The 10,857-nt window shown below is 47.7% G+C and overlaps 1 protein-coding gene across 1 annotated transcript; it reads left to right on the plus strand.

Moving 5' to 3' along the window:
• The first annotated feature begins 268 nt into the window (after positions 1–268).
• arhgap22 (Rho GTPase activating protein 22) lies at positions 269–10,490 on the plus strand. The gene is made up of 9 exons (XM_056291506.1): positions 269–394; positions 1,686–1,773; positions 6,255–6,383; positions 6,615–6,825; positions 6,935–7,067; positions 7,155–7,228; positions 7,724–7,845; positions 8,032–9,070; positions 9,779–10,490. The coding sequence occupies exons 1-9, from the start codon at positions 269–271 to the stop codon at positions 9,996–9,998; spliced, it is 2,142 nt and encodes a 713-aa protein (XP_056147481.1). The 3' UTR covers positions 9,999–10,490.
• Positions 10,491–10,857: the final 367 nt, after the last annotated feature.

Below are 10,857 nucleotides of genomic sequence, written 5' to 3' on the forward strand. Positions count from 1 at the left end.
GTTGTGTGTTTTGATTTTTTAATGTATACTGAGTCCGGGGCGGATGGAGGAAGACAGTACTACAGCGGGGAGACAGGAGTCTGATGGCGGTTGAGGCAGAGCAGGTTTTCTGCCTGTATTAGCTTTCTCACACAGCACCACTCGCAGCAGCTTGTAACACAAAACGGACATTTTGTCCATTTTTCGGCTGGATTTCCCCATTTCGCTTGATCGAAATTCTCCAGTGTTGTGTTTTGCTACCACACAGGTTGGTTGCTGGCTTATAAAAATGGCGCTTGTTGAACACCGGAGTAGTAGGCTGGTCGCTTCCGACGTTCAACCAATCAACGTCGAGCCCCACCCAGCAGGTTTTCAGGGCCACTTAGAAGTACCTACCCCGGAGCAGGGAGTCCCGGTAAGAGTTCCGGTCAGGGGTAGTTCCTCGAGTGGAAACACGAGCAAAGCTGCCGGCCCCCTAAAAGGTTGGGTAGTTCCGCTGGTGGAAATGACCTTTTGGTGTGTTGTTGTTGCCTTGCCACACCGGCTGGCTGGCTGGCTGGCTGATAATGTGGCAACTAGCTGTCCTCTGGTCATGTCGTGTTTGCAGTCAGACACTTAGCAAATAACCTCTGATCCTCTCTGTGCTGGAAGGATCGTAACTGCAAGTAGCTGTAGGAGGAGAGGAAGAGGGCTAAAGAGATGGAGAGATGTTTTCCTGAGTCATCCCTCTCTCCATCATCATTCCTCCCCCGGCTGGCCGGATGCCCGGAGTCCAGCACACCCAGCACACTCCATAATGTTTAACATGCACTACACGCCCGTCGCACAACCACTCCACTGATATGTTCTTTGGCCCTTGAATACTGTACGCTGATATTATTCTTTCTGTCTGTCTGACTGACTGACTGTCTGACTGACTGCCTGAATGACTGACTGGACCAACTGCCTGTCTGACTGTCTGAGTGACTGTCTGTCTGTTTGACTGACTTACAGACTGTCTAGCTGCCTGTCTGTCGGAGTAACTGCCTGTCTGCCTTAGCGACTGACTGACTGCCCGAGTGACTGACTGTCTGAGTAACTGCCTGTCTGACTGCTTAAGTCACTGACTAACTGCCTGTCTGACTGCCTGAGTGACTGTCTGTCTGTTTGACTGGCTGACAGACTGTCTGACTGCCTGGGTGACTGTCTGTCTGTTTGACTGACTGACAGACTGTCTGACTGCCTGAATGACAAACTGTCTGACTGACTGAATGTATGTCTATCTGACTCCCTGAGTGACTGTCTGTCTGTTTGACTGACTGACAGACTGTCCTGACTGCCTGAGTGACAAACTGTCTGACTGACTGAATGTATGTCTATCTGACTCCCTGAGTGACTGTCTGTCTGTTTGACTGACTGACAGACTGTCTGACTGCCTGAGTGACTGTCTGTCTGTTTGACAGACTGTCTGACTGCCTGAGTGACTGTCTGTCTGTTTGACTGACTGACAGACTGTCTGACTGCCTGAGTGACAAACTGTCTGACTGACTTAATGTATGTCTATCTGACTCCCCGTGTGACTGTCTGTTTGTTTGACTGACTGACAGACTGTCTGACTGCCTGAGTGACAACTGTCTGACTGACTGAATGTATGTCTATCTGACTCCCCTGTGTGACTGTCTGTCTGTTTGACCGTCTGTCTGACCTCCTCCTCCTCTCTCCTGCAGGGCTGTATCCCTCTCCAGGGGTGTCAGGTCAACGAACTGCCCGCCAATCAAGATGAGCCTGGACGCCATCTTTTTGAAATTGTTCCCGGTGAGTTGGACTGCTGTTCCACCTTACTGTCGATGGTCTGCATTGTTGCCCGTGTGAACGTCGCTAAAAGTACCGTACGTCTTGTTCAAGTCAAGGTGAGCTCTCGACCTAATCACAAGTCAGTGATTAGGTGTAGGGGGCTCAGTAGACCTAGGGCAAGGTCTAGGACTACGTCTCTGGGTCTGGGTCTATACCAGACAATGTGATCTATTGAAAATATCGGCATGCACAGAAGCTATGCATCACCAACACCACAACAGGTGTGCATAACATGGAAGACAACGGCTTTGTTCAGCCTGCTCTTCACATCATGGTCTCTTTCTCTTTCTTTGACAAAGAGACAGAAAGAAGGAAAGACAGAAAAAAGAGAGAGGAAGATAGAAATAAAGAAAAAACAAAGAACGAGAGAGAAAGAAAGAGAGAAAAGGAAGGCGAAAGAGAAAGAAAAAGAAGAAAAGAGAAAGAAAAGAGTGGCAGTGACTCCTTCCTGAAGTCTTCCTCATTTTAAATGACTGAGGAGGAGGAGGAGGAGGAGGAGGAGGAGGAGGAGCGGCGTTGCACTCCGCTGGCACTGCGGTCAAACGGGAGGTTTAAGTGAGTCATGTGTGCTGCTGCGTGCTCTCCCTCTCCAGATCTGTGGTTATTTTGTGTAGTAAGGTGCAAGTCCAGATGAGAGTGTGTCTCCTCCACATCCGACAACATGCTGGTGGGCAATATGGAGAATATCACCATCACCATAATCACCGGGAATTTCACACGTATTGATATGCATCCTGATATCTTCTCACACATGCAGAATACCATGCGTTACCGTCTTATGGAGGTCCAGCACATTGAACTGATGCTCATGTTAAGTGTAACATTAAACCAAAACTAGTTTCCAAATAGTACTCCCTGGAATATTTCGATCTATTTTATGAAATAAATTGTGTGATATATTCTTAATATCATTAACTTAGACAACAATTTCTTCTCATCTCATCTCATCTCATCTCATCATCAGCCGCTTCTCCGGGTCGGGTCGCGGTGGCAGCAAGGCTAAGTAGGGCACTCCAGACACCCCTCTCCCCAGCAACGCCCTCCGGCTCCTCCTGGGGGATCCCAAGGCGTTCACAGGCCAGATTGGACATGTAGTCCCTCCAGCGAGTTCTGGGGTCTACCCCGGGGTCTCCTCCCAGTTGGACGTGCCCGGAAAACCTCCAAAGGAAGGGCACCCAGGTGGCATCCTAATCAGATGCCCGAACCTCCTCAACTGGCTCCTTTTCAATGCGAAGGAGCAGCGGCTCTACTCTGAGCTCCCTCCGGATGTCCGAGCTCCTCACCCTATCTCTAAGGCTGAGCCCAGACACCCTACGGAGGAAACTCATTTCAGCCGCTCGTATCCACGATCTCACCCTTTCGGTCACTACCCAAAGCTCATGACCATAGGTGAGGGCTGGAACGAAGACTGACTGGTGAATTGAGAGCTTTGCCTCCCGGCTCAGCTCCCTCTTCACCACACGGTCCCGGTACAACGTCCACATTACGGCTGATGCTGCACCAATCCCCCTGTCAATCTCCCGCTCCATCCTACCCTCGTGAACAAGGCCACGAGATACTTGAACTCCTTCACTCAAGGCAACAACTCATCCCCAACCCAGAGGGAGCAAATCCACCATTTCCCGGTAGAGAACCAGGGCCTCAGACTTGGAGGGTGCTGACTCTCATCCCGGCCATTTCACACTCAGCTAGCTGCAAACCGCCCCACTGCGCGCTGGAGTCGCGTCCTGATGAAGCCAACAAAACCACATCATCTGCCGAGGAGCAGGGATGCATTCTGAGGGTCCCCAAACGGACACACTCATAGTCAATGCAATATTATAAAAGACAATTAACAATAAATTGAATTATTGCTAAGCCCCAAATGCACACACTGACACGGATTCTATAAACGATATTGTGATTAAACACCTTTCTGTTATCGTGTGAGGGACGATCTTTTGGTTTTTCTGCAATGAAGGGTGAAAAATCGGTACTCAAATAAGACACACACACCCCCCCCCCCACACACACACACACAGAAGAGGGATTATGACCTTCATTCATTACAACAAAGCTGGCAGTAAATGACCACTTGAATGTTAATGAACGTCATAAATGTAATAGGGGCACCGGCGGACAGCTGCGGATCGGGCTGCACACTTAGAAAAGGAACGTTTGGTGGAAGCAGGTCTTCATGCCTACGCCTGCAAAATGAAAATACACAATGTCCCCCATCTCAATGCGTCATGTGTGTAATGTGTGTGTGTGTGTGTGCATATGCATATATGGTGGGAAACATCCTCCATGGCTGTGTTAGAGAGACACAGACATGACAGAGTGAAGAGAGAGAGGGAGAGAGGGAGGGAGGGAGAGGGAATATGCTGTGGACTGGAACAGAGGAGTGAGTGAGTGTGAGGTTTGGTGCAGTTACTTGTGTCTACTGGGAACGCTGGTCTTTCTAGGGCATTTTTGTCCTGCACACAATACCGCACTCTGCAGCACAGGGCAGCACCAGGTAGTGAGCGTAGGTACTGCTCTATACATAGCAGCAACCTTTCCAAACCCGTTTATAAAACCTGGTTGATTTGTTTTGTCTTTCTGTTGAATTTGATCAAGTTTCCACTTCAGCTTTTAAGAATGTAATTGCATTCTAGGCATAGCTCGTTATGACCCTTTGAAATAACAGGAGGTCAATGTATGTAGCACATATGTCCGAGCTAACGTGGGATCGGGAACAATTTATTGTCATTTCTTGCATGTACTTGCATACACAAAAGAAACGAATGTCCGTTTCCCCCAACCCACAGCAGTGCGACACAAAAGACAAAAACACACGTCCCAAATTTCCCAAAAACGACACCACCAAAATCATACAAAAACAGAGAACAAACCAAACACACAAAACAGTTAACAACACAGTCCACTCAGTGCAACACAGTCCAAAAATTTCACTGACCAGAGGACGAACGCCAGCCAGGATGACTGTCAGAACTGCCGGTCTGCATGGGCTAGCAGTTAGCTTAGCCTGCCCCGCTTCCGCATCCTGTCAGACCACCCTCGGTGTTACCTCTTCGGGCACCGCTCCAGGCAGGGCCGTGGTCCCTGGGCCCACAGGACGCGGCCAACCACGCTCTCCCAGCCGATCCAGCGCCAGCTCTCCCAGCCGTCAAACGAAGACAATACATGCTTAAGACGCAGACGTGGACACAGACACATAGGGTACACATTGACACAACCAACGTCCATCATCCTGATGGAGATCCTTGACGAGATCGTTTTGAGTCCTATCTGAAATGAAGGGTGACTACACAGCCTTAAAAGCTAAGGATTACAGAGGCACACAAAGGGAGAGGTTTGGACGGTGTTTTACCAAAGCCAGACTGAAATGCCAGAAAGCGGTGCTGTGAAGCTGTGTGAAGCCAACGGAGGCACGGGCAGCGCTGACTGGCTGTCCCTGAACCCATTGGGGGTGCTTGAGTAAATGAGATTGTTTAAAAATAAAGACGGCTTCTGCTTGGCTGAGTTTACTGGTACGGTAATGATGCGTTTTCATGCTAGCAAATGCAAAATGTTGCATTAGTGGCAATTCGTGGCAATTCTGTAATGCTAAAATACTATATTTACACACAAGAAAATGTTGAGAAGTGATCATTAGTAATGTGGATATGACGAGCAAGCAGGTAGAGACACTCATTGTTCATTTCACTCAGCTAAAACAGTGGAATTAGTTCAGCAAACGGTCTCATTTGACTGTAATGCAGCCTTTAAGGCCAGGGAATGACAAAATTTCAGTTATATGATAAGTTAGATGGCGGCACAAATTCACATTTGGAGTGGCCTCACCCATTACCGGTGTGGGAAGATGGCGGCGCAAATTCACGTTTGCGGCAGCCTCACCCAGTACCGTCCATGCAGTGTCTTTGTCCACGTCTGCGTCTTAAGTTTGTCTTTGTTTGATGGCTGGGAGAGCTTGGTCTGCTGCGTCCTGTGGGCCCAAGGACCATGGCCCTGACTGGAGCTGTGCCCAAAGAGGAGGGCATTCTGACAGGACGTGGAAGCCGGGCAGGCTAAGCTAACTGCTAGCGTATGCAGACCGGCAGTTCCGACAGTCATCCTGGCTGGCATTTGTTCTCCTGGAAAGTGATTTTTTTTTTGTTTAGTTTAGATATATATGTTAGTTAGTATGTGTGTTCTTGTAGTTCATATGTTTTTGTCTTTGTGTTGCACTGCTGTGGGCCGGGGGAAACAATGTTTCACACAAAATGAAATGACAAAGTGTTTCTGATTCTGATATCACCAGATTACCAGAGCCACAATCCCATACCACACCTAGTCTTGTATCAAGATATCAACATTATGATAATGTATTGTCCAGCTCTGTTTGAAAGCCTGTTAGTAAACTATTCTCCAATTTGATCACTTTGTTCCACATCGACCACGTCCTGTGGTTTTGTTTGCAGTGGGCAGTGGAGAAAAAGATCGAACAGGTATCAGCCATGAGTCCTTCCTGCTGATGGCCAACTCTCAAAGTGACATGGAGGAATGGGTCAGAGCCATACGGCGAGCTATACGGGCTCCACTTGGAGGGGGTATGGTATACTTCACCCCTCAAACGTACACCTCAAACAGCAATGACGTATGTTCACAGACGCGCCTACACTGTTTAGTGTGCATAAGACTTGATGAATGACAGGTATATTCATCAAATCATTATGCAACCAGAAAGAGGGTGCCAACTTTTTTTTGTGTGAACCCCTGTTGCTGGGGGTGGGGTGTGTTTGTGGGGTGAGTTTGAGCCCTTGCTCGTTGTGTGTCTACAGGTGTCTTCGGGCAGCACCTGGAAGAGACTATGCTGTGTGAGGGCCAAAGTGGCCCCCACTGTCCGGTGCCTGTGCTGGTGGAACAGTGTGTGTCCTTCATACGTCAGCATGGGCTCAACGAGGAGGGGCTTTTCAGGGCCCCTGGACAGACCAATCACGTTCGAGAGCTGCAGGACGCATTTGACCGCGGTGAGAAGCCAGTGTTTGACAGGTGAGGGGATGATACACTTGAATGTGAGCGTTTCCGTTTTTCTAAACATTCGTCTGGTGCCCGTTAAGTGACTCCCTCCCACTTTTCTAATACTTGCCATCTCTTGCAGTACGACGGACATCCACACAGTGGCGTCCCTGCTGAAGCTGTACATACGAGAGCTGCCAGAGCCAGTAATCCCTTTCCCCAAATACACACTGTTCCTCTCTTGTGCTCAGCTCCTTATCAAGGACAAGGAAATGGTAATGGAAAGTCTCAGTCGACTCGTTAGATGTTTAGCTGCCTTGAATTCTTACCTCTCCAAATAAAAATGTAGTGTTTTTCTTAAGGGTATCGCAGAGCTCGGCAAGCAGGTGAACACACTTCCTCAGGTCAACTACAATCTCCTCAAGTACATCTGCAAGTGAGTTAGCACAACATGTCTCTGTTGTCCCTATATTCATTCAACTTCAGTTCCACACTTAAAACAAGAGCAGATCTGTGGCATTTCTTACCATTTCCTGTTTAATATATATATATACATGAGAACGGACAACCTTGTCTTAGTAGAAAAAAAATCCAACATCCCTTACACCTACATACCCGCTGTCCTGATAGGAAATTTCTCTATGAATCTTAAGTATGCATCTCAGGCCCTTCGATATCGCTATTAATATCATCAGTGTCTTCCGGAAAACATGACAAGACAGCTGAGTCCACCCTGGCAGCTCACACAATGCCAGCCCGATGACTCAAACTCCTCCAATTCATGAGATGTCCTGATTTATATTGAGTGGAAAAACATGATTCTAGTTTCTTTTCTTTTCCACCGTCTATAGTGATGCAGTCGGCATGGAAGCCCTTTTTTGGAATTGTGCTATTTCCTTGTGGTAACAGTATTTGGTTTCTATCCGGCCAGGTTTCTAGATGAAGTTCAGGCCCACTCTAGCGAGAATAAGATGAGCGTCCAGAACCTGGCTACCGTGTTTGGACCCAACATTCTCCGGCCCAGAGTGGAGGATCCAGTCACAATGATGGAAGGTGCAGCATGCCAATTTAAAAACCTTAATCGTTTGCAACATTGGTAACTAAGATTTGTCTAAAATGGCAGTATCAACAAAAGCTTTAATTTAACAGCTCATCCAAATAGAACATGACCAAGAGTAAAATGTTTCAACCGACATGCCGACATTTCTGCCGATGTGTTATTCTTGCCTCGGTACACAGGAAGCTCCCTGGTGCAGCACCTGATGACAGTGCTGATCAGTGAACATTCACGTCTGTACCAGCAGGAAGATCTTGAAATGGAAACCAAGAATACCAAGCAGCCACAACAGAGTCCATCCCAACGGTGCACGGTGGAGTGGGTCTCCCAGGACGACAACGTGCACAAACCCTGTCTTTTCTCAGACTCTGACACCAAGCCCCCTCCGGAGGTGCTGCAGTCCTCCACTCCCTCTATGGACAGCAAAAATGAAGAAACAACCCCCCTTGGAGCCCCTGAGAAGATCGAAAATTGTCAGACTGAAGTGAAGGGCAAGGCAAAGACTGAGGGGAGAGTGGAAGGGGAAAGAGATGACGGGAAAGCCGGTGGCGAGGTAGCTGTTAGCCCCTGTAAACAGTCCAAAACCCTGCCGTCTTGGAGTCGCTCCTTCAAGGGAGGGCCAGGGTCTGGGGGACCTAGGGGAAAAATGGGGGGATCAGCGGGAGATGTGTCCGTGGCTGGTGGGGGCAACTGGCTGATGAATGGCCTGTCATCTCTACGAGCTCACAAACGCACTGCCTCCTCTGGTGAAAGGCTAAAAGATTCAACACTTTCACTGAAGGAGTCGACGCTCTCCCTTAAGGAAACCACTCTTTCTCTCACAGACTCCCAGAAAGACTCTCTCCAAGACCCGCTTCACTCTCCAACAACCTCAGCTCTCGCGAACAGAGTCCTTGACAAATCCCACAGACTGTCTGCCTATGAAAATGTCACAGTTGCTCCTTCTAGTCTAAGCCTGCCTGCCGAGACCTCCGCCCTCTGGACCTCGTTTGCGATGTCATTAACAGAACAAAACGAAAGTGACCAGGGGTCTGGGTTAAGGCCGAGTGTCAATACCCTGGATCACAGTGGGAGCATCACTGGCACTAGTAGTGACTCTGAGCTGGGGGACGATATCAAGGGCCAGGGGCAAGGAACAAGCGAAGGTGCCGCCAACTTAGTGGCTGAGCTCAAACGGGAATTGAAGAGACAGAGGATTGGCTACGAAAACCGCATTCGCAAGTAAGCATCATTGTTTTTCACAGCTCATCATCTACTGACCAAATTTCCAGGACAACTCTGGTATAGTTTAACCTAGGCCCTACTGTCCTATCATTAGGAGTAAAAACCAAGCAATGGGTAGCAGAATCTCTTAAAATGATTCGGTATTGAATGAGCTAGCGTCATCCATCTGCTGTGCGTCAAGCTGCAATGTAATCCTTCGGGGGCAAAAACACTTGCCAAATAATGCCCATTAAAAGTCCTCCTTTTTAGCATTAACAGGCTGTGAGAAGTATCAGAAAACATCTTTAATTACCAAGACAATCCCTGTACAATCAGTCAGTACAGTGATGAACCTTTTTTGCACTAACTCACTCCTGGCGGGATTATAGAACAAGACTTCTGCTCTGGGTTAGATATGGATTTAAATACAGCATATATATATAGTTAAACGTGCTCAACAAACGAGGAGCGGAATATTTAGATGTAGGAAAAAAACAATGCATTTCAGTACAAGCTTGTTTCGTGAGTCGCACACTCAGTATGTATATGAGTGTGTGTCTATATATATATGCAATCACTATTGCCTTGAAGGATTGCATCACAGTGTGGTGCACAACAGTCAGCTCAAATCATAATTTTTCATACCTCATCTGCTGACCACATTTAAATCTGTTTGAACTGTTATTCAGTCACACACATGCTAATCTCACTGCCCTGTTTTTTGAGGTTGGAGGATTCCTGTTCGAAATATCAGTTCCAAGTGGGCCGCCTTGAGGAGGAACTGGATCAGGAGAAGAAGCGGTTCCAAATGCTGGAGATCCGACTCAGGAACTCGGAGAGGGCGCATCAACATGCAGAGAACCGGAACATTCTTCTTCAGAAGGAGATGGAGGAGTTCTTCAGGACCCTGGGAGACCTCACGACAGGAGCAGCAAGGATCAATTGAAATTAGACCAACCTGCCTTCATCTAGCCAACCAGAGGAGACTGACAAACATTTTCACTAGGAAAGGGGCCAGCTAGCCCCAGCTTTGAAGACCAAATACCTCCTGTGCAGTACTACTCAACGGCGTGTCCTCCTTAGCATGGCCTTCTTGTGCCTGTTTTGCCCAGCGATGGTGCCAAACTACAAATCTTCTAGACCAAAAGGATCACCATGCATTTTACTGTTCCATAAAAGCCTGAAGATTACTGTTCCCAAAAATCCTGAAGATTACTGTTCCACATCATTAATCACATAGCTTCATTTTTCCCCTCCTTCTATAAGAGACTAACAAGATAATAAATGTAGGCTGTAGTCGTTCCTTTGGCTATTAGAGTGAGAATCTATGGTTATTTTCACTTTTTGACTCACGTTCTTGCAAGACACTGGGTTGAGAATAAACAGAACAATGCCATAAAATGTTAAAATTCAACCTTTATTCCCTTTTATTCACAGGAGCCGAAGGTTGACGATTTCAATTTCTGTTGCATGTAAATTGGTGTGTTAGTCAGGCAAATCACATCCAAAGGCTAAGAGTCACACAACTGGCCTTACCAGAAAACACCACAACAGGAACGTTCTTCTGTCCGTTTGGACAAACCATGACTCGAGCATCATCCCAACGGCATTGAATGGCTGTGCTCTCCTGATTTTAGTTATCCCCTCTATGCACGTACACTGAAGCCAGATTAACTTAGAGAAAACTCATGCACTATCATCTACCATGTCTTTTCACTGGTTGAGAGAAGATGGAGGAGAGGAATCTACTAGGAGAGGAAGCCACAATGGGCGGTTAAGATGCAGCCTGAGAATGGTCGTGTCGT

Source organism: Lampris incognitus, chromosome 13 (genome assembly GCF_029633865.1).
Source record: "Lampris incognitus isolate fLamInc1 chromosome 13, fLamInc1.hap2, whole genome shotgun sequence".
Classification (NCBI taxonomy): Eukaryota; Metazoa; Chordata; class Actinopteri; order Lampriformes; family Lampridae; genus Lampris; species Lampris incognitus.

What these genes read in the sequence shown, in the direction of transcription:
- arhgap22 (XM_056291506.1), top strand. Translation starts at nt 269, where the DNA reads ATGGCGCTTGTTGAACACCGGAGTAGTAGGCTGGTCGCTTCCGACGTT. An exon ending in CCCCGGAGCAGGGAGTCCCG is followed by an intron (nt 395 to 1,685) that starts GTAAGAGTTCCG and finishes TCTCTCCTGCAG; the next exon opens with GGCTGTATCCCTCTCCAGGG. An exon ending in GAGAAGCCAGTGTTTGACAG is followed by an intron (nt 6,826 to 6,934) that starts GTGAGGGGATGA and finishes CATCTCTTGCAG; the next exon opens with TACGACGGACATCCACACAG.